This window comes from Papaver somniferum, chromosome 3 (genome assembly GCF_003573695.1).
Source record: "Papaver somniferum cultivar HN1 chromosome 3, ASM357369v1, whole genome shotgun sequence".
Classification (NCBI taxonomy): Eukaryota; Viridiplantae; Streptophyta; class Magnoliopsida; order Ranunculales; family Papaveraceae; genus Papaver; species Papaver somniferum.
This window is the reverse complement of record NC_039360.1, coordinates 199,604,006-199,629,282: the sequence shown is the minus strand read 5'-3', so window position 1 is coordinate 199,629,282 and position 25,277 is coordinate 199,604,006. Positions and strand designations below refer to the sequence as shown.

The following is a 25,277-nucleotide window of genomic DNA, read 5'->3' as shown; positions in this document are numbered from 1 at the left end:
ATTATTGTTAAGATCTTCACCTGCAATAAACCAAGAGGCTACCCATGATTGAAAAGAACTATACTGCTGTATGTCACCTGATATGTGAATATTTCCAGATGGAAGTAGCATAGTCACATTCAATCAGTAAATGATTAATAGATTCATGGGCATTATTACAAAACTTACAGTGTGGTTTCACTTAAGGATTATAACTTGCAAGTATGGCTCTAACAGGAACAATGTTTTTCAAGCATTTCCACATAAAGAGTTGTATTCTGTGAGGGACTCTAGACTTCCATAGTTGTTTCCAAACATATCTAGGGATGTTATTACTAGCAATGGCATTATCTACAGAACTGGTACAAAGAGTATTGTAAGCACTCTTTACAGTGAAATTACCCTTTCTGTCAGGTTTCCAAATCAAGTAATCTTCACCAGTAGTAGGAATATTCATATTTAGGATAGCAGTAGAGGTATCATGATTAAAGATAGAACAAATTAGTTGTTCATTCCAGATTCTAGTATCAGGCATAAAAAGATCACAAACAAAAGTATAAGAAGACAGGCTAGATAGTCCCACAGTTGGGACAGGTGGACTATTGAAGCCAATAATCCAATTATCAAGCCAAATGTTGATTTTAGTACCACACTGAACTATCCACATAGAATGTTGTTGAACAACCTCAATACTAGATTAAATACTTCTCCAAAGCCAAGAAGAATTATCTTTTAATTTATCTAGATGGAGTAAACGGCCATCTTTACCATACTTGGCGCTAAGAAGTTGCATATACAGGGAACTGTTATCATTACAGGCCTTCCAAGCTAATTTAGTAAGCATTGCAGTGTTGAAATGTTCAAGGTTTCTAAAGCCTATGCCACGTATAAATTTAGGAATACTCATATGATTCCATCCTAGTAAGCAAAGCCCTCTATTAATACTGTGTCCCCACCAGAAATGTTTTTGTATAGCATCCATCTAATCAAACAAAGTTTTAGGGATTCTGAAACAACCCATCTGATAAGTGGGTAAAGCATTTAGCACATGTTTTACCATGACAGTTCTAGCAGAGTGATTCATAGTTTTGCCTTTCCAGGTCTTGATCTAGAAACCAAAGGATTGAACAAGTGGTTTAAAAGCTTTGGTTTTGCTCTTTCCTAATAGCAGTGTGGTACTTAAGTAAGTATCATTATCTTTCGTTTCAGTCATATTGAGTTCCTTAGCTAGAATTTGTTTTGTGTTGAGGCTCAGATTATGACTAAAATAGACACTAGATTTACTTATGTTGAGCATTTGACCTGACACACTACCAAAATAGTCAAGAGTGTTCAGAATACCAGTAATATTATGTAGATCAGCTTGAGAAAAAATAAGGATATCATCTGCAAACATTAGATGGGTGTTGATAAGCATGTAAATGCTACATTTTATACCCATATTTATATTATCTAGGATACAATATTATAGTTTCTAATACTATTTTAGTGCTTTTATAGAAAGTACAAGTGAATTCGATCATCCAGCGAATAAACAGCAAAATGTGAGACTTAATGGTGTTTGCAACGAAAATTGCAAAATGTGGTTGGCCTGGTATTTCCATATATCAGCAACCACAATGATGAAATGTGGTTGGCCTGGTATTTCCATATATCAGCAATCACAATGATGAAACGTGGTTGGCCTAGTATTTCCATGTATCAGCAACCACAATGATGAAATGGGGTTGGCCTGGTATTTCCATGTATCAGCAACCACAATGATCAAATATGTTGGCCTGGTATCTCTATATATCAGCAGCACTTATTGTGTTGGCCTGGTATCTCCATATATATCAGCAACATAGAATTATTTCACAGCCGAGGTCACAATGGGCAGACAAGTTTTAATTTGTTCTTCAATTAATGCATGGTGAAGCGAGTCGACGTCAGCACACTAATTCCACCTAAGATTGGTCAAGAGTGACTTTATTATTGTTAGCATGAGAATGGAAGAATATCACCTCCATGACCACGTGAAAATTAAGTGCAAATGAAGAAATAGGAAAGATTAACATATCTTGTCCTTACATAAGTTCTCTTGCTATATATATATATATATAAAATCTGAAGGAATGTTTGAGACCAAATGACGTCATTTGTGCAAATATTGTTAAGGTGGGCCCAGCACATGCAAGAAAATATCCTGCTTTTTAAATGAAATTAATTCATTTCCTTGGTGGTTTCATATATTATGGAAAGTGGAGATTCGCTGATACTTTACAATGTTTCGTCATATTATGACACGCGGCACAATATTATTGGGCGGATTGTATTTCATGACATGTGGCAGACTTCTATTGGGAGGTGATGTGGCGACGAAGTGAATTCATCTGTGGGCTATATTTATGTGTTGTTTCAAAATGAAAATGGGAGGTCGGTTTTGGGGAGACGAAGAGGAGCTGCGGCTGCAGAGCCGTAGAGGAGAAATAAGGGTTTTGTGATTTTAATTTATTTTCTTCATGGTTTGTTAAATCGTTTGTTAGGGTTTCGATAGAAGCCAATTAATTTTTTAAATACTACGATGATATCTCTAATAATAATTCATTGACTAGTAATTTCTCTTCATATAGCTTGGTGATTAATTGATAATGTGATTTTCTTGATTATATATGATTTTAAATTGATATTTCGTTCTTTGGTTAAAATCCCTTGACGTGATATGCTTTAGGATTGATATTTAATGCTTTAGAATCACTACCCACGAAGCGAATGAAGTTACAGCGGAGAAACTATATTTTAGAATTTAACATACGATCTTCCGAGACATGAGATTGATTTCGAAATTTGTCTTGAGTAATCAATAGAGATTTGTACAAATTATATGATTGAATTGGTGGAAATCGAAAATCCTAACAACCCATTACCCATTTTGGTTACGTCTTTATTATTTATTATTTCATTTCATCTCGAATTTCTGAAAAATCGTTAAACATTATCTTGTTGATTAGTTATTCTTAGTATTAATTAGTAGTGGTATTTCACACTCCCTGTGGGAACTAACCGCATTTGCTATCTATATTACAATTGACCTGTGCGCTTGCGGATAAAACTAGGCTTCATTTAATCATTAATTTTGGTTATATAAAATCTATACCAAGTTTTTGGCGCCATTGTCGGGGAGTGGTTTCAAAATACTCTCTAGTTGATATCATTGTATATAGTTTATTTTCAGTATAGTTTTAGGTTTTGTACATGATTTATTTTTCTTTTAGATTTTCTTTAGTTTCTTTTTACGCAGTTTGTTTGATTATTTTTTTTTAGGTACCTTAGTGATTGAAGTGCTGCAATTGAAACCAGAAGTGGGCGAAAAGAAAGTATGCACTCGCAAAGCTTTTACAAGAGCGACTTGAAAGATCCATTAGAGGTTTGCTTAGCTCATTTTGGGTATGGTTTTGATGGTGATAGTTGTTATTTGTGAAGTCAATGCTTTGTTAGACTCCACAATGCTGCTAGACACTAATAAATGGAAGCCCAAACTAGAACCTCTAGTTTTTTATGATTCTCGACTAGTTCCATCAGTCGAGAATGCTCCTACCTTGACCCATAAGCCATTAAGGTCTGAATTTTTTCGTCTTGATGATATTCATAATGAAACCGTTTTAAATGATAATGGGTCTAAGAGTCGTGATATTATTGCTCCATTGAGGCCTTGTTCAGCGAGTGAATTTGAAAAAATATCAGTCGTGGAAGTTATTTCCGCTGACTTAGAACCAGATTTAGGGAGTATAATAACTGTTCAATTCTTTAGACAATCTTTAGTAATCATCTGCGAACCTGATTTACTTCATATTCAAAGTTCGAATTATGTTTTAAATAAGATTGAATTCAGTTTTATCTCTCTGGGTACTAATATTTCTTAATGTAGGTTCATGTTTTCAACTAGTCAGATTAGTTGGGTTGATCCCCAACTCTTCAGGCTTTATATATATAATTTGCATCTTAACTTGAGGTACCAACCCCACATTCTTTGAGAACGTGCTACTGGAAAGTCGGGAAACAAACACATTTCGCTTCATGGGAGTCAACCCATCATATTTGTTCCCTGCACTCTATCTTTTATTTTTAGTTCTTTAGTTTTTGCATATGTATTTTAGAATTTCCCACCTTAATTTCTACGTTGGATAACTCAATTACATTGAGGAAAATGTAATGCTTAAGTGTGGGGGAGTGACGCTATTGTTAGGATTTTTCTTTAAAAAAATATATATATATATATATATTGCACAATATCTCTGTTTTTCTCGAGGACTAGCAAAATATAAGTGTGGGGGTGTTGATAAGCATGTAAATGCTACATTTTATACCCATATTTATATTAGCTAGGATACAATATTATAGTTGTTAATACTATTTTAGTGCTTTTATAGAAAGTACAAGTGAATTCGATCATCCAGCGAATAAACAACAAAATGTGAGACTTAATGGTGTTTGCGACGAAAATTGCAAAATATGGTTGGCTTGGTATTTCCATATATCAGCAACCACAATGATGAAATGTGGTTGGCCTGGTATTTCCATATATCAGCAATCACAATGATGAATTGTGGTTGGCCTGGTATTTCCATGTATCAGCAACCACAATGATGAAATGGGGTTGGCCTGGTATTTCCATGTATCAGCAACTACAATGATCAAATATGTTGTCCTGGTATTTCTATATTTCAGCAACACTTATTATGTTGGCCTGGTATTTCTATATATCTGCAGCACTTATTATGCTGGCATGGTATCTCTATATATCCGCAGCACTTATTATGTTGGCCTGGTATCTCCATATATATCAGCAACATAGAATTATTTCACAGCTGAGGTCACAATGGGCAGACAAGTTTTAATTTTCTCTTCAATAAATGCATGGTGAAGCGAGTCGACGTCAGCAAACTAATGCCACCTAAGATTGGTCAAGAGTGACTTTATTATTGTTAGCATAAGAATGGAAGAATATCACCTCCATGACCACGTGCAAATGAAGTGCAAATGAAGAAAAAGGAAAGATTAACATATATTGTCCTTACAATAGTTTTCTTGCTATATATATATAAAGAATCTGAAGGAATGTTTGAAACCAAATGACGTCATTTGTGCAAATACTGTTAAGGTGGGCCCAGCACATGCAAGAAAATATCATGCTTTAGATGAAATTAATTCATTTCCTTGGTGGTTTCATATACTATGGAAAGTGGAGATTCGCTGATACTTTACAAATGTTTCGTTATATTATGACACGCGGCACAATATTATTGGGCGGATTGTATTTCATGACATGTGGAAGACTTCTATTGGGAGGTGATGTGGCGACGACGTGAATTCATCCGTGGGATATATTTATGTTTTGTTTCAAAATGAAAATGGGAGGCCGGTTTTGGGGAGACGAAGAGGAGCTGCGGCTGCAGAGACGTAGAGGAGAAATAAGGGTTTTGTGATTTTAATTTATTTTCTTCATGGTTTGTTAAATCATTTGTTAGAGTTTAGATAGAAGCCAATTAATTGTTTAAATACTACGATGATATCTCTAATAATAATTCATTGACTAGTAATTTCTCTTCATATAGCTTGGTGATTAATTGATAATGTGATTTTCTTGATTATGTATGCTTTTCAATTGATATTTCGTGCTTTGGTTAAAATCCTTTGACGTGATATGCTTTAGGATTGATATTTAATGCTTTAGAATCACTACCCATGAAGCGAAGGAAGTTACAGCGGAGAAACTATATTTTAGAATTTAACATATGATCTTCCGAGACATGAGATTGATTTCGAAATTTGTCTTGAGTAATCAATAGAGATTTGTAGAAATCATATGATTGAATTGGTGGAAATCGAAAATCCTAACAACCTATTACCCATTTTGGTTACGTCTTTATTATTTATTATTTCATTTCGTCTCGAATTTCTGAAAAATCGTTAAACATTATCTTGTTGATTAGTTATTCTTGGTATTAATTAGTAGTGGCATTTCATACTCCCTATGGGAACGAATCACATTTGCTATGTATATTAGAATTGACCTGTGCGCTTGCGGATAAAACTAGGTTTCATATAATCATTAATTTTGATTATATAAAATCTATAGCAGGTAATACCTGGAGCATTCCTAGCTGCTTTGACTCCTGAAATTTGATGATTAGTTTCAGCATTTAAAAACAACCTAGATAAGAATTCCATGCAGAGGATGAAAAGATAAGGTGATAAAGGATCACCTTGTCTAAGTCCTCTAGATGGATTAAAACCATGAGTTGGGGAACCATTAAGGAGAACAGATATATGATTTGTAGAAATGCATTGATTAACATAACCATAAAATTTCTCATCAAAGCCAAAACTTTTAAGAACTCCTAATAAAAAAGTCCATTCAATTCTATCAAAGGCTTTAGAAAGGTCAAGTTTTAAATCCATGGCACCACTGTGACCTTCTTTATGTTTCATGGAGTGAATCATTTCATGAGCTATAATGATGTTGTCATGAATATCTCTACCTGGAACAAAAGATGTTTGTTAAGGAGAGATCAAAAGATTTAGGTGAGGTTTGATTCTATCAGCCATAATCTTAGAGATGACCTTATAAATAGTGTTACACAAACCTATAGGTCCGAAATCCACAGGTTTAGTAGCATTATCAGTCTTAGGAATCAAGCTAAGATAAGTTTTGTTGAACTCAGTTGGCATGAAACCTGTTTCAAAAAAACTTTGGATAGCATTAGTAACATCTTGCCCAACAATGTCCCAGTTATATTTGTAGAAACCAGATTGAAAGCCATCAGGGCCAGGTGAACCCCAATCATTCATATGTTTGATGGTTTCAATAATTTCATCAGAATAAGGTATTCTATTGAGCTGGGAGTTACCATTGGCAGTAATAACATGGGTATAACATCAAAGGTAGTATCAGAAAAACTAGGCTTAAAATTTTACTTACTTTCTCAAAATGGTTAACAAGCAAATTTGCAATATCTTCACTTTGATTAAACCAGACACCATTATCATCACATAAGCAATCAGTATTTTTCCTAAACATTCTTCTGTTAGCTAATGTGTGAAAATATTTAGGATTTTGATCCATCTCTGTAATGAATGTGTCACCTGATTTTTGTTTGTAAAACTCAGTTCTAATATTAAACCATTCATCTAATTTCCTAGTGAGGGTAACAATGTTTTCATGTTGTGTATCAGGCAGTAGGTTATTTTGAGCAGCCTCAAGTTGAGCTTGTAAGAAATTTATGTTCCTATCAATATCTCCAAACTCAATTTTATTCCATTGAGAAAGTCTTTTTCTTGTATTATGTTGTTTAGCACTCAGTTGAAAACCTGCAGACCCAGAGACATTATTTGCCCAAGCAATAGATAATTGAGTTTTGAAAGCAACATGTTTCATCCACATAGCAAAAAATTTAAAAGGCCTTCAGGTGTTCTTGCTAAGAGTTTGTGGGATCAATAAGATAGGACAATGGTCAGACCCAGCTTGAACTAAATGCATAAGCTTAGCATGTGGAAAAGAATTGCACCAGTAGCTATTTCCTAAAGCCATATCTATTCTAGATTTTCTACTGCCAGTTCCAAAACTGTTACTGGTCCAAGTGTAGTGTTTACCACTGTAACCTATATCCATCAAGCCACAAATATCAACCTTATCTTGGACATACCTATCTTCAATAGTATAGTTAACAGCTTCAGATATATTATGCATATGGAAATTCAAATCACCTAATACTATCCAAGGTTGTCTAATATTTTCACTAATTCTTAGAAGAAATTCCCATTGTTCTTTCTTCTTATTAAAATAGGTTGACCCATACATAAAAGTAATGATGACATCTGGATTACTAGGATCTATTTAGTGACCACATGAATCATATTTTTTGAGACATCTTGCACTTCAAAATGGATTCCATCCTTCCACATTAAAATTATACCTCCAGCTAGTCCTACTCTATCAATATGGACATAATTGCAGTAACTTAGGGAAATGGCCAAAGATATCATTTTATCACTATCTATTTTTGTTTCAGATAGAAACAAGAAATCAGGTGAGTGTTTCTTAACCAGAACAAAAACTTGATCTTTGGTGAATTTTTTTTCTAGACCTTGAACATTCCAAGCTAGGACCTTCATACTTGCAGAAAAATTAAATGAAAAAGATTGTAAAATAGGAAAATTAGATAGAAAACTAGAAGAGAAAGGTTTAATTACCAGAATTGCAGTAGCCTCATTTCTTTCATGGGAGTACTATCTTGCAGGTAGTTCTCCTTCTTCAGCCAAATCATGCTCCATCCCATCAAAATGTTCTAATCCATCAGTAGATCCAGTATTAAGACCAGCAATGTTTTTGTGAATAACATGAGACTGCAATACAGGACTTAGAGTTGCATTTGTCCTCGAGGTATCTTCTGTATCTTCACTCCTTGCCCTTTTAGTTCTCCTTTCTTCCTCTTATTTCTCAGCCATTTCTTTCTCTTCAAGCTGCCTCTGACTTACTTCGCATACTCTTTGCAACAATAGATCTAAATCTTTGGTAATTTCAACCCCATAAGCTCTTGCAAGATTATGACAATAATTGACATATTCTTAATTTGTGTACCTTCTAATCTTTAAGTCTAATTCAGTGTTTTCACATTCATCATCATCATGGTCAATGGTGAAACACTTCTTGCAAAGAAGATGAGGTTGTCTCTCCCAATGGTACCGAACCCATGTAACTCCACCAGAAGATGTGTTCCACCAACCCCCTCTGTGTATAGGTTTTTTAAGATCTATTTTGACTTTGGCAGTTATCATTGAGCCAGCAACATGTTTGCAATTATCTGGTGTAGTTTTAATCTTTGGACCTAGTTCGATTAGAGCTTCATCAATAACCTTAACTGAGTGGTGTTCAATGAGAATGTTTTTGAACTGAACATTCTATTCTTGGTGGGTAAAGACTTGATCCTGAACAACAATGGATGGATCATACTTCTTGAGGTTTAGGTGATATTTCTTGATGTTCCAGGGGCCCTTCTTGAGAATAGCTTCAACAACTTCATCTAAGGAAAACTTAAAGAGAAAAATATTTTTCTCTAGAGCACGCAAATTTAAGAGTCTGTATTGCTTCCACAGTTGCGTAACTTCCTTCCTTATATCATCTGTTTCAAAAGTATCCTTTGTAAGAAGCTTACCAATGAGAGGTGTTCAAATATTCCGTTGCTGACGATATAGCTCTATTTGAACCAACAGCTTTCCTGATTTGCCTTACATTCAGATCTCGAAGTTTTGTAGCTTGCATCTTTGAAATGATTAAAGAGACCTGAGAATTTGAAGATGAAGCCATCGTTCTGGGAATCCAAACTGTGGACTTAACTTTGGTGAGAGTGCTATGAAAATTCTTTGGTTTCTCCGTGTTATATTGTTTAGAATGGTATATATTATAACCAAAGTTAGTTATATTGGTATAACTATTTTGAGGAGAATTAGGAAAGGATATATTCTTTTGAGCTGGAAAGATAAACATAGAATTGAAAGGGATATTAGTCAACTGATACGTAATCAATACCAATCTTCATGTCCACCAACCATGCTGAATTATAGGGGGAAACTTTGAATTTTCAAAATTAAAATTTTTTGACTCGCACCATTAAATCGGAACGTAGAACTTGTAGAAACTTGACTCATTGGAATCACTGGAGTCATAAACATGCTTTAAACTTATATACTGAATCATACTGATAGAAACCATCTTCTTGTTGATGGGTTGCAAAACTGCTATCGGAGATGAATTCGGAACAATTTTTTGGTGCAACAATAAAGTTGACAGAAAAAGAAAACACCATGCCAAAGTCCAAAAATGGATGCCTGCCATGAAGCTAGAAAGAGGCACTGCAATAAGAGATTAGAAAGCCATTAGAGAGATGAAAAAAACTGATTGAAAACAGTGTAATCAAAAGAAAAATAAACGCATAAAAACTAAAATATTAAAAATTTAATTTTAAGAGAAAGCAAACAAGAAAGATTTGATTAAATTAACTAATGGTGTTGATAGTAATCATGGTAATAGGTCTAGAAGGGAAAAAAAATATCAGATTATTGATGATAAAAGATCAGATTATTGATGTAATCATAATGAGTAATGATAAAGACAAATCGTCTTGGCGTCTGAAGAGCTTAATCCACCAATAAGTTGCTGTCGACCCTTTTGTTCAATAAAATGAGCATTTTAACATGCTTTCGTTTTTGGTTTAGTTTCACGTGAAGTTATCCTAGATTGATCCACATTTTTGTTGGTGCATTAATAACAATAATTTTAACTTCTGATATTACTTTGTTGCCAAACTTGCTTATCAGCTTTTTAATTAACTTTTAAGTTAACAGTTGCCAAACTAACTTATTCAGATTTTTGCTTCTGGTATAGTCTTTGAGAAGACAACAAAAGTGAAAAGAAGCTTCTTTATCTTCCTTGCGGGTTTTCACACAAAACATCATCCCAATAGAATCTATTAAAGCCAAAGTCGCCCATAGCTACAATTCTATAACCCCCCCCCCCCTCACTCACTTCCATAATTACACAATTCCCTTTCCACTCTCCTTTTTATTTTCTATTCCATCTTTATTGTCTACACAATCTAAGCTGAAATAAACATGCCAATTCAAAATAATGAAATGAAATGAAATGAAAAGAAAAAGAACATCCACCTTTAGCTCAAACAGAGGAAATAACTAGCTCCATTGATTCTAAAGTTGGTCAAATATAATTGGTGCAATATGTTTGTTTATAGAATGGTTTAAGCCCCACTGCATTCCAAAGTTACCTTTGGTAGTGTTTTAATTTGGACTTTAAACTAATTTTCAAATGGTTCCGAAGGGATTGAACCATTGGACGTATGTCTTCAAGCTAATCCAGCATTGATCAAAACATCGTCTAAGAATGACCAAAGCCAAGGGCAGTGTCGTAGTACATTGAAAACACAAGGTTGAATTGTTTTGTGCTCATCTGTACAGAGTACTATTTAGTTGATTTTCGTACAAGCCAATCTGTAGAGATCCCTTATTGATCACACTCTCGTCGTCTCTCTCTCTCTCTCTTTATCTCCAACTTCTTTGTCTCTCAATACCTCCTCCATTTTGATCAGTTGTGTATGTGATAGAACTATAAATGGCACCAATAGCTCTACCACCCGGTTTTCGCTTCCATCCGACAGATGAAGAACTTGTCGTGTACTATCTCGATCGTAAGATCAACAATCAAACAATCGAACTCGAAATAATTCCTGAAGTCGATCTCTACAAGTGTGAACCTTGGGACTTACCTGGTAATAATGTTGATCATTTAATTACATATGCATCGATCTGTTGCAAAGAACTACTTATATTTACTTTTATGTTACTTACAGATAAGTCTTACTTGCCAAGCAAGGATATGGAATGGTACTTCTTTAGCCCAAGAGATAGAAAATATCCAAATGGATCAAGAACTAATAGAGCGACTCGAGCTGGTTACTGGAAAGCGACAGGAAAGGATCGAAAAATAAACTCTCATAAGCGTGCTGTCGGAATGAAGAAGACGTTGGTATATTATAGAGGTCGTGCTCCTCACGGAATTCGTACGAATTGGGTCATGCATGAATATCGGTTGGTCGACTCCATCTTCGATGATACTGAAGCTATTGCATCTTTGAAGGTAGATTATGCATATGCCTAGCTTTGTTGGGTAATCTTACGAACCTATAGCTAATTTATAATCAATTAAGAAGATTGTCCTTTTCTTTTTAGAAACATGTCATGCCATTGTCTAAGTTTCAGGCCATAATCATGGTTGCAGTAGAAGCCAGCTCCTTTTTGGGAGAGCTAGCGTATTCCCTGCCGGATCTGTTACATGAAGTGATCCTACTTCTGCTACTAGATTGATTTCAGCAGTCCACCTTTTATATCCATAAGTAGCCTGTGCAAGGCGGGATTGAGGCCAATGCAGGGCAAGATATGCATTTTAGTTATAACTAGAACCGTGCAACATGGCGATCGGCTTCTCTTCAATGGACTAAATTTTTATGGTTGTGCAGGATGCGTACGCCTTATGTCGTGTACTGAAGAAAACTACTCATTTGCCTAAAGCAAGAGAAGGAGATGATGACCGAAGTGGGTTTTGTTCACACCATGATCCAGTTTGGACCTCCAATAACAAAATTAATGCAAGCAGTACTCGTGAGCAAGAATATTCACAATTTCCTTCTGATACTACTTCAACGTCTGAAATCACAGAAGGAACACCTATAGATGGTAGCAGAATAGATGATCAGACTAGTATGCCATCCAACAATAAAGACGAAGCAAATAGCTCAATGAGTGCAAGCCCTAATATCTCGTCCATGGAGTTCTCATATAAGCCTACTATTCATGAGGTACGCAAAACTCAGCTAGACATATCTACTATCTATCAATTAAAGGCATCAAAATGACTTGGTCCCAAGATACTTAGAAATGATTTTCTTTCCTGATAAGTTAAAGTTAAACCCTTCGATAGCACTTCGAAAGTTGTAAGTGCAAGTTAAATGTATATATATATACTCCTTGATTTATCTAGGCCATAATATAAACAAAAGAAAAGACATCTGCCTTGATTTCAGGACATAAAGGTATACAAAGTTGATGAATACTAGTATACTACTGCTCTTCTGCATCTTTTAATGCAAGTCCTTCTTCTTCTTCTTCTCTCCTTCAAAAAAGAACTGTTGACTGAATCTATATCTTCGTACATCATTTTGGCCTTTATTTTGGTCCCAGTTAATCATGAACCTTGGATCTAAAGGGAAGTACGTAGGGACTAGCTAGGGAGAGACAGAAACAACTTATTCAGTGGATTTCTTCAATCCCTAGGAACTTTCACATGATGACGATGATGATGGCTTCTTCATTTTCCTCTAAATTAATCACTTTTTCTTTTATACCATGCTTTTTGATTTATAGGTATAAACTGAAATTATCTCAAAGTTTACGGCCGGAAGTCATTAGTAACTGTTGAAATGTTGAACTGTAAATGCAGGATACTTCGGCAATGCCAAACGTTTCAAGGGTACAACAACAACTTTCATATCCACCCTTGGCATTAGAAGATTTCCCATTCATGGATACAGTAACAGAAGCTAACAAGGAATTATCATCATCAACAACGTCTCAAGCGGTAGAAGAATACATATTGTGCGATAAGCATAGGAACAATTATTTTTCGGAATCAAATTTGCTAGATGAGATTTTCTTCGGATCATATCTTCTATCAGGATGATTGTTAATAGAAGATTGATAAACAAATAGTTTATTTGATCAGCATTTATTTTGTCGCTCATCTGATTTTGTCAACTGGCTAGACGAAGAAAATTGGCGGTGAAATTGAAGGTTATTTTGTATACGACAATTTTTGATTTAAAAAAGTGATGAGAATTGTGTTTAGCTCACGAATTTTTTTTAAGTAGAATTTGGGTTACAGGACTACTGTTGTTGACCGTCTATATATTATGAAATAATTATATTTTAAAATTAAATTTTATGCACTTAAAACTGTTAGTTGTCGTTAACAGGTATATTGAAAACAAATATAAGCTCCGTCGTCTTTATTTTCTAAGCATTTCCTCTGCGACTCCTCTGCCATTAAAGATGAACTGAAAAAAGAACATACAAGAAAAAAAAATTAATCTCGATTTTTCCCCCTTGATCTTATTTTCATCAATAAATGAATTATTTTCATAAATAAATGGATAGTTACTGAGAAACGAGATCAAAATAAAAAATTTACTCTACAAAAGCTCGATTCTCTTATTGAAAGTAATTTGAATCCAATACAAATATATCCCACACCAATTCAAGCCTGTTAAATGAAACTTAAAATCAATAGAAATCAAATCAAAATGATGCACCACCACTAAAATAAATTCCCTTCCATAATTGATCTACAAAATTGAAAATTCAATGTACATAACAGAAATTAGAAATCCCACCAAATCAAAAGATTATCCATCACCTATAGAACCCGTTACCACCACCCTCTTTAAATTCCCCCATCCGACACCACCATTAAAATTCCCTTTTACTGCACTTAAAACCAACTTGGAATTGAAACCCTTAACTCCAATCACATAACACGACCACCACCACCTTCTTGTAAATAAACGTATGTACATCTACAACCCAAAGCTAATTTTTTTTATTCTGATAACCCAATATAGAAGAGCTTGAAAGAACTTAATAATGAAAGAAATCTAGGTTTTCTTTTTCTTCTTATATATAAAGCTTATCAGTCTAAGTTAGCAGTGAATTGATACATAGTTTTGGTTGTTATAAATGTGAAATTAGGATTTGTCCAGATATGGAGGTGATGAACGAGAGAGGGAGTGAAGTTGGAGTTGCAGGAGAAAAAGGATTAGATTTTACAAACCCCGAAATCTTATTGGGAATTTCTAAATCGATCTCAACCTTTGAAATTGGAAACACAATGGCAATGTTAGTAAATAAGACAAATGAAAAGACGTGGTACCCAAATACACCACAATCTTTTAAATATCAACCTATAATTCATATACCAAGTGTGATCGTATATGGACTAAGTTGAGACAATACAACAACTAGATATTCAATTGATAATAGTTACTTACGAAACCGATTTACTATAGGATCAATATCAAGTGATTCGGATTAACACACAAGTGTATTTACTTTATTATAGTATAAAACAATTACAATGCGGAAGTAAAGTAAATAACACAACACAAGATTTTGTTGACGAGGAAACCGCAAATGCAGAAAAATCCCGGGACCTAGTCCGGTTTTGAATACTCTTAGGATTAAGCCGATATACAAAATCTAATACCAACTTTGTATAGTTGAGACCAAATAGACTACCCCTAGATGCTTAGTTTCCTTAGTATCCCTGCGCCTTTGACTTCTAGAGTCATGCACGTGAATAGCTACTCCTTTGGATCGTATTCCAAACAGTAAAGGAATAAAACTATTTGGTAACCACTCTGATCAATCTTTGGTAAAAGATAGGTTTGAGTTGTTGACAAAGGTTCTTATGTTTAAGCTAATTAACTCCTTTGTCAGGTAAGATCAATCTGAATCAGTAACTTAGATTTAGATTCACAACTATCAAATTCGGATACTGAAGAGTACCACCAAATGATAGCATTGGATCATACGACTTTCTGAGATAAATTTAATCTAAGTCGGATCTCATCCGATCAAGATGTGTGCACAAATTCACAAGATACGAAAACTAATAAGAAAATCTTCTTCGCCTTAAAATCTTCAATTGCCTTCTCAATAACCTGCACAACACAAACTTGAATCATCTTGTGATCAATCACACATAGATCAGAGTCTGTTAACAATGGATTATCACAAGATGTCTTTAGATCCGAAAATGGTTCTAAAGATCCCGTCGATACTTTGATCTAGTTTGAGTGACTCTTATGTCAGAAGAGAAGGCTCTCAAGAATAATCAAACTAGGTGCAATCAAAGTTTCAACAACCGTTACTCAATCAAATCAATAATCAAAAACTAAAATAACAATGTAATTATCTAGTTTCTCACCAACGGTACTCGTAGAGCTTCTTGATCCCACGTAAGTCTTTAAACGAGCGGTGGTAAGAGATTTCGCCTAATTAGGGTACTTTTCTCTCCGGATCAGAAACAATACGAATGAAGTTTGTCTGACTCTTAGGATAGTTTGCAAGGAATACAAACTCAAGTATTTATAAATCAAGGTTGTTTGGACAACAAGGAAATTCCAAAACCGAAAATATTCGCAAGATATTCAATTAAAGTACTTAATTTCGGTTTTTCTATTTCCAATTACATGCCAAATCATATTTCCCAAATCTCTGTCAGAAAACTTCTATTATTAGATTTGCACGTTAACTAATAACCTTTTCCAGACGATATGCTTTAATTGTTGGTAATTAAAAAATACATATTTGAAAATCATAATTAAGTGTTTCTCAATATTTCGGTTTGGGATCACCTTGAGTATCAAGGAATATCTTTGAATAATTATTGATAAGAGTTATGAACATGTCCAAATAATATCGACATCTAGAAGTTTCTCATCTTAGCAAACCCTAATTCTGAATTCACATGTAACATGAAGAAATATGTGAACTTTGGAAACTCGGTTTTTCTCTTGGGATTGGTTCTACCATGACTCACAATATAAGTTGTGACCGGTTATACCATGATCCCCATGATAGGTTGTGACCGGTTACACTATGCTTCCCAAAGTAGCTTGTGATCAGTTACACCTTACTTCCCAAAGTAGCTTGTGATCGGTTACAACTTGATTCTCAAAGTAGCTTGTGACTGATTACAACTAACTTCCCAATGTAGCTTGTGACGGGTTACACCTTGCTTCACAAAGTAGATTGTGACCGATTACAACTTGATACACAATGTGTCTTGTGACCAATTACACCTTCTCTCCCAAAACTAGTTATGATTGGTTACATCTTGTCACACAATATAGGTTATGACCGGTTATACCTCAATTCTCAACAAAATTTAATATATGTTCTACCTTGTCATCTTGTATTGGTCATCCAAATGATATTCAATAAAGAACCGGACCAACACACTTATGTTTTCCCTTTCGATTATGAAACAAGTTCATACATTTACTTCCTTAAACTAATATAATAATACATAATTTTCTAGGATGAAATCACACATATATCCCACACATAATCAAGTAACTAAATACATATATTATGTCGATGTCGTATTTACAAAGTTCAAAAGACACGCGTTATATTTCGTAATATATTTCCTTGATACTTTGATCATAATGATATGATTAATTCAAATCACTAGAGTATTATATATACAGCTTCGCATGTTATGTTTTCAATAAAAAGTGACTTGAAAGATATGCTTGGAATGGAAAAAAGTCAAGTCAGTATTCCTAACCTAAAGTGGAAGGATGATGTCTTCGTTGCGGTCGTTAGTTCTTTACTTTCTTCAGGTCTTCAGAGTAGTACTTGGACGTATCAACATTCCTAGACTTTTGAGTCTAACCTAAACGAAGTTGACTCTAGTATTTATAGCGACTACAGTTATATTTTGATACTAAAATATGATAACCAAACTTGACATACCAACCCTTGGTGGGTTCAACCGATCTATGCTCTAACAATCTCTTCATTTGTCAATTTTAGTGACAAAACTGTATTATATATGGAGATAAACGAATTACAAAATAACTCATTCTTCATACGCTTGATTCCAAGTTTCAACAGTATCATATCATGCACATATTCTAAAAATAAATAAGTACCGTTGTTGACATTTGAATAACAAAATCTTTACTCCCCCTACTAGGTAAATATTTAATCTGAACATCTTTGTTATTCCTCTTTTGTAGTATGAAATATTACACAACATGATGAGATGTTCCCCCCCTTAGTCTTTGGTTTAATCTTTCATTAGATATAACGTTTAAGCACATATATCATTTCCTAGTGATTATCAGTTACTTGTTCACTCCATAAATTTCTCCCCTTTTTCACAAAAATGACAAAGGTACGAGCAAGCAAAAGAGCAAACCGAAAGGATCTTACAAATCTAAAAGACTTGTATAACCTAAAATAGTAAGCACGAAGGTTTCACATACCATTTTAGATAACCAATACTAAAACTAAAACTATAAAAGTGATCTATCTTTAGTATGTTATCAAGGAAACAATTTTCCGACGCAATTTTCCCTTAGTCCGATAAATCAACTAAGATAACTTAGTTATTAACCGAACTGATTCCGTATGTACACTCGCTTGTTTCGATAAGACAAATTATTTCCATTTCTCTTATCAGGCTCTAATTATTCCATAAAATAAATTGGACCTCCCTTTTAGACAGGACAAACACTAGGTTAGTTAACTAGTTTTTCTTGTCAAGGATTTCGATTAGACATAATCGAATTCTACACTTGATAAGTCTAACTAAGATCAGAATTATGTTGCAACTGTAACAATAAAATACTGAAAGTAAAGATGTTAATAATAAATTTCTGAAAAGCTTAAATAAACACTTAATGGAATCAACAAACAGATGACATAGTCACTTGATCATCAAGATGTCCTTAACATGATAGTTCACTGGTACGGCTCAAGAATGAGTGATGCCTATACCCTGTGGTGAAGTCGTATCCATGATAAAACTGCCCTTTGTAAATACTATAAGCACTACAGTACTTGCCCACTCTTACGAACTCAACATCAATGGCACATGAAATAAAAACCACACAGAGGGAGAGAGATGAAAAGAAGAAGGATAGTAGCTTATTCTGGACACAAATTGGAATGAAGAATTTGAGTCCCTTTTATAGGTAGAAATAAAAGAGGTGCAGTAATGGTAATTGATTTTTAAATCAATTCCCTGCATGAAGCTAGGAATTAAAAATGAAACAAAAATAAAATATCCGATTCAATTTAGTCTTTAAATCAAATAAATTTTTAAAATGGATAGAATATTTAAATCAATTAAAACGATCATTACTGCATAAGAGTGTTTTGGAAATTAAAATATATTGCGCCTGGTCAGACACCACCCACACCCCACACACACATTAAGACAAAATATAATTTGAGTTTAAATTCATTTAGGAAATAATTCAAAAGTATTTTTGTCAAAAAAAGATAAGTGATGGTTGACCTATGTTTACGGCGGAAGCCCTAGCCCGAGCCCTAAGCCCAAGCCTTGGTGGAGTCAAGTATTTTTTTTGCCCCACCCGATCCACCCACGTTTGTCTAACTATCCATAATGAAATAGTTAAATAGTGGAGAGTTATACCCTATGTGGGACTAAAGGTCATACATATTTCATTCACTCATAAAAAAATGAGCAAGTACACTTAGTGAGACATAAGTCACAAGGTCAAAACCAAACCAAGACTAAAAACAAATCAACTCATTTTTCCACATGAATGAAATATCGATATAAAAATTGTCTACCTTTCCACAATTCATATGGAGTTTTACTTAATCCTTTAAAGGGTACTCTATTCAAGATATAGCAAGCTGAGTGGACAGCTTCCCCCCACAAGTTCGAAGGTAATCCTGAACTAATCAACATGGCATTCATCATTTCCTAAAGGGTACGGTTCTTATGTTCAGCTACACTATTATACTAAGGTGAATAAGGAGGGGTAATATTGTGTATTATGACATGTTTTACACAATCCTATAGGAATTTTATACTCACCACCACGGTTAGACCTAACTTTTTTAATGGTAGCATTCAATTGGTTTTCAACTTATAGTTTATACATGTTAAAGGCTTCTAAGGCATCATCCTTACCTATAATCAAATATATATGACAATACCTCTTACAGTCGTCTATAAAAGTAATAAACCATTTCTTACCACCTCTAGTTTGAACCGATTTCATGTCAACTAGGTCTAAGTGAATTAATTTTAAGGGTTAAGAATCTCTATGAACATTTTTGCTAAAAGGTTTTCTAACATACATTGATTATACACATATTTCACATTTGTGTTCCTTTTCCAAACTAAATTTGGGTATGCAGCCTACATTAGCCAGTTTATGCATTGACTTATTATTTACATGTCTAAGTCTACCATGCCAAACATTTAAAGACATACAAACATAAGCAGAAGAATCAGTCAGCGGAGTTTACATTAAGCTTATAGAGACCCTCAGTCTTATAATCCTGACCTACATAATCCTTACCCTTAGTGACAACAACTTTCCCAGATTATATTACAATTTTAAAACCCTTATCATCTAAAACACCACAAGATGTCCGGAACATGAAGAACTTCATTCAATGTGAGAGTCTTGCCAGAAGTGAGCTTGAGCCCAACTTTGCTTTTTCCTACAACCGCAGCTGCATATGAGTTACCCATATTGAGTTTCACGCCTTCCCATACCTTATTATTGGAGGTGAACATATCTCTGCTTCCACAGACATGTTTGGTATCCCCAGAGTCTACCCACCAGTCTCTCACATTGGTTACCAAATTTACTTCAGATACCGTAGCAGAAAAATCATCCTTATTGCTTTCAACCAAATTAGCATTATTTTTCTTTTTAAGGTCCTTACGGTTTCTACAGTGAACCGTCATACGTCCAGTAACTCCACAAGCATAACAAGCACCCTTAATTTTATTAACTCTAAATTTAGGTTTCTGAAACATACCTTTCTTGCGAGAAGCATTCTTGGAGTTTTTTCGGTTCTTCTCACCTTTTTCAGCATTGGGAACTTTGTGTTCAAAAACACGAGCTTTGTTAGACATGTCCCTTGCAGAAGACACGGTTTTTTCCTTGGAGCACAACAATTCTTCTACTTGAATCTTCTTACCCAAATCAACCATAGTGACTTCACTAGTATCATGTCTCAGTTTCTTCTTATACTCAGACTAGGAAGAAGGTAATTTCTTAATTATATCAGACACTTGAAAAGTCTCATCAATCATCATACCTTCCGCAAGAATTTCATTGATAATTTGTTGGAGTTCAAGGAATTGATCAACCACAGATTTTCCTCCAAAGCATCCCATAAATCAAATACATAAAACTTCTCCTTAGCATTGTAAAAATCACATAAAGCATCCTCTAAACAATTCAGAGTATGATTTTTAGTCATGTAGTTTTCCCTCTTCCATTCTTCTAGTTCAGACTCACGATCATCATCATTCAAAGATTCATCAAAAGTTTTCAGTACATAAGAATCCAGCACATGGTAACTCATAAAAAATCACACTTTTGACTGCCACCTCTTAAAGTCTTTCCCAAGAAATTTCGCAGGCCATCAACACCGTTCTTACCCATTGCTACAGAAAATAACTATCATGTTAAGATTATTGCAATTGTAACAATAAAATACTGAAAGTAAATATATTAATAATAAAAAAACTCAAATAAACACTCAATGGAATCAACAAACAGAGGACATAGTCACTTGATCATCAAGTTGTCCTTAACACGACAGTTCACCGGTGCTCCTCAAGAATGAGTGATGTCTATACCATGTGGTGAAGTCGTATCCACGATAAAACTACCCGTTGCAAATACTATAGGCACTACAGTACTTGCCCACTCTTACAAAATCAACATCAATGGCACAAAAAATAAAAACTACACAGAGGGAGAGAGACGAAAATAAGAAGGATAGTAGCTTCTTCTGGACACAAATTGGAATGAAGAATTCGAGTCCTTTTTATAGGTAAAATGAGGGAGGTGCAATAATGATAATTGATATTCAAATCAATTCCCTGCATGAAGCTATGAATTACAAATAAAACGGAAATAAAATATCTAATTCAATTTAGTGTTTAAATCAAATAAAGTTTTAAAACGGAAAGAATATTTAAATCAATCAAACCGATCATTACTGCATAAGAGTTTTTTGGTAAGTAAAATATATTGCGCCTGGTCAGACGCCCCTACATTAAAACAAAATTTAATTTGAGTTTAAATTCGTTTAGGAAATAATTCAAAAGTATTTTTGTCAAAAAAGATAAGTCTTGGTTGACCTATGTCCACGGCGCAAGCACTAGACCGAGCCCTAAGCCCAAGCCTTCGTGGAAATAATTATTTTTTGCCCCACTCGTTCCACCCACGTTTGTCTGACTATCCATAATGAAATACTTAAATAGTGGAGATCCTGTTTAGTTATATCCTATGTGGGACTAAAGGTTATATTCCATTCACTCATAAGAAAATGAGCAAGTACCCTTAGTGAGACATAAGTCACAAGATCAAAACCAAACCAAGAATAAAAACAAATCAACTCATTTTTCTCCAACAAATTAACTTAGTTTCTCTTACCCGGAATTAATTGGACTAAAGAAATGATCCCATAATTTTTATTAAGAAAAAACGATAGATACAAATCAAATCATTGATTTGTCATAGTTTTTCTCGACCGGAAGCAATTGAAACAAAGATACTCCATTGTAAGCACAAAAATTGCACCGACTTTCGTTAAGCAAAAACAATTGATACCAAACAATAAAGAAAATACCAAATCATTAAGTCAATGTAATTGACACAGTTTTTCATAACCGGAAACAATTGAATCACAATAATCAATCCATACACAATAATGAAACATATCAATTGTACCAAATTTTGTTAAGCAAAGGAAAAATATATGCAATAAAATCAAGCTTCGCTACCTCGATTTCCGCAGCCACTTCTTCCCAGAAAGATATATCATTTATGCGCAAGTTCAATAAGAACTTTCCCCCTATTTGTTCTCATCCTCTCACATAAACAAAGAACAACAACAAGAGCAACCTTTACCAGAGAAAGATACGTGCCAATAGCAAAAGTTTAAACCCGAAACTCATATGTTATGCTAAACACAACTTATGTAAACATAAATTGAAATTAACATCATTGTGACTTTTCACGCATGAGTTTCTATCGTAAAACCTTATGATCCTTTGATAAAGCCTACCTAAAAATGCTAGGACTTACTTGCGCTAAATCAAAAAGCCACACAAACCATAAGGGATACCACAATATGAAGATCGAAAATTAGGTTATAAAAACAGAAACCAACATCTCATAAACCGAAAGAAATAGCAAATATATAATCATACAACACATGCTTATGCAATCAGAACTATCAAATAATAAAACACAAAAATTATAAAATAAAATTTATTCATTCATAATTCATAGTTTATTCGAATAGGTCTTATATAAAAAAGATCTAAATAAATAAACAATTTGATTAGTCTATCCCATATTAGATCTTTGAACAACTTTCTCAAAGATCATCCTCATTATTCTCAAATTTTCCGGGATCCTCGTCTACAATATCACGACTGATTTCCCGAATACGACAAACAGTACCTTGATTGTGTCCAAATGAAGTTTGATGGGGAAGGGGGTTTTGTTGGGTTTGTGCTGAAGCCTTGATGAGTGTTAGAGCATAGCTCGTTTGAACCCACCAAGCGTTAGTATGTCAAGTTTGGTTGTCATATTTTAGTGAATAAAAACTCAATTAAAGAATCTCTTGATTATGTACTAGAGACAACTTCCTATAGGTTAGGCTAGAAAGATTAGGATAATGAGACATACAAGTATTACTCGAAGACTTGAAGAACGTGAAGAAGTAACAAGCTACATCGACGACATAATCCTTTATCTTGAGGTTAGTAATATTTTAACTTGAACTGTTTCATTCCCAACGTATCTTTCAAGTCGTGCTATATTGAAAACATAACCGAAAAGCTGTGAATGATTATACTCTAGTAAATATAGTTTTAAGGAATTACAATACGAAGTATAACGCTTATCTTTTGAACTTCGTATATAAGACATCGACATAATCGTATGAATGCTATTTTGATTATGTGTATGGGTATGGTTGAAGATTTCGTCCTAGGAAACAATGTTTACATTCGTTTAAATGAACTATATTCATGAACTTGTTTTGTGAATGGAAAGGGAAATCGCTAGGCTTATTGGTATTTTTATTCATTGCATATCTTTGGATTACCAATATGTGTGAGTTAGTAGAACTTATCATAACTTGTTATGTATCTTGGTAAAACTAGTCACAATGCTTGACTTATGTATTGGTATGATTTTTATTAGTGTAACTGATCCTAAGTAATTGTTAGAGCACTGCTCGGTCGAACACGCATGTGTTGCTATCTCAAGCATGTTTGTCAATGTTAGTGATCAAAACTATAATTCTTTATTTCTAGCCAATTTATAGATGTCTCAGACTAGGACATAGATAGTGTAGTTGAGCTTAGTTTTCACGGCGTTCATCATTTGAAGATGAAGAACTACTAAGGGGAGATTATGGAACTTCTTTGATAAAAGGTATGTGGAGACTTGAACTCATCTATCACTTGGAAAGTCTATTTCTACTCTATCTCCTATATTGATACATAAGTCGTATTACGATATAGTTTTATACATACACATTTGAGATTTCGAGCTGGGTATATCTCGTTTACATATTTCTCGAAATATGTGTTGATAAGCTTTCGCTTCGACCAAGTTCATCTTATATCATGAGAAAATTGCCGAGTAACATCTTACGTGGTTTTTTATTTTTATTTTTTTTACATGGTTTGTATGATACAATCATTTTATATAGGCTTGGAATGTTTCGATAATAATTATTTCAATATCTTGAAAATTTCTTTGATGTTAATAGTGTGGATAAACGGCTATTATCATCCTCTAAGAATGTTTCAATGATTGAAATAAAGAGTTTAGAATCTTGTAACCATCTTTGGATATAAGCATAGTATGTTCGCACATTAGTGTATAAGTCCAAAACCGGGAACCAAAAGTATGCATACTTGTGTGTATACAAAATGGTTGGAGGAAACTGGGTAAGTATGCGTACCCGTACGCATACTGGCGGAAGTTCACGTCCGTGAATTTCTGCGGAGTTTGAAAACCAAAACAAAACTCATTCGGTTACCAAAAGTACGCGTACCCGTACGCATATTGGCAGAAAGTTCACGTCCGTGAATTTCTGCTGAGTTTGAAAACCAAACCAAACTCAAATCCGGTTACTTAAGTAAGCATACCCGTACACATACTTAAGTGTGTTACTTTCTAAAATCGGTTGTGTACATGAACTTAAACATTTATTAATAAGGAATGCAACCTTTGCAAACCGTGGCTATAATGTTCATGTATTGATTCGAGTGAATCAAACCAATTTTGCTTCAATTATGTTCTTGTATAATTCTATGAGAATATAGTAATTGAACAACTATTTAAATAGTTTCATTTGAGTCATTTGAACTAGTTATGGTTAAGATGAATAAGGTTGATATGAGAGTAATCATATGGCTAACCTCGGTTAACTATTTATGAACCAACATGGTGTACACGTTTAGGTACGATTACATAAACCTAAATGACGGTACATTAAATTTGTGTAACAAGCAAAGCTCGATCTAACGGTTGAAAGATATTAGCTTGGTTGAATCAGGTTTTTCATCTAACGGTGAATATTGAATGCTTTGTTACCAAGGTAACTTGGATTTCAACTGATTTGAAAACTATATAAAGGAGAACTCATGCAACTGAGAAAAATAATCCCCACATCTCCTGTGCGTTACTAGTTGCATAACTAGAGTCGATTCTCCTTTAGCCTTAGGTTTCTTCTCCAGACCCTGTAGGTTAATGACTTGAAGACTTCATTGAGATTGTGAATCCAGACCCAACTACTCTCTTTGTAGTTGTGTGATCTGATCTTGTCGTTTCTATCGTTATTGAGTGCAGTCGTACGATTGGCTTGAGATT

General features: G+C 34.2%; 1 protein-coding gene across 1 annotated transcript; it reads left to right on the top strand.

Moving 5' to 3' along the window:
• The first annotated feature begins 11,048 nt into the window (after positions 1-11,048).
• Positions 11,049-13,552, top strand: LOC113362026 (NAC domain-containing protein 86-like). Its single transcript, XM_026605047.1, has 4 exons — positions 11,049-11,300; positions 11,382-11,668; positions 12,048-12,386; positions 13,028-13,552. Exons 1-4 carry the CDS (start codon positions 11,144-11,146, stop codon positions 13,265-13,267), a joined length of 1,023 nt encoding a protein of 340 aa, XP_026460832.1. The 5' UTR covers positions 11,049-11,143; the 3' UTR covers positions 13,268-13,552.
• The last annotated feature ends 11,725 nt before the right edge of the window (positions 13,553-25,277 follow it).

What these genes read in the sequence shown, in the direction of transcription:
- LOC113362026 (XM_026605047.1), top strand. Translation starts at nt 11,144, where the DNA reads ATGGCACCAATAGCTCTACCACCCGGTTTTCGCTTCCATCCGACAGAT. An exon ending in TGAACCTTGGGACTTACCTG is followed by an intron (nt 11,301 to 11,381) that starts GTAATAATGTTG and finishes TGTTACTTACAG; the next exon opens with ATAAGTCTTACTTGCCAAGC. An exon ending in ATAAGCCTACTATTCATGAG is followed by an intron (nt 12,387 to 13,027) that starts GTACGCAAAACT and finishes CTGTAAATGCAG; the next exon opens with GATACTTCGGCAATGCCAAA.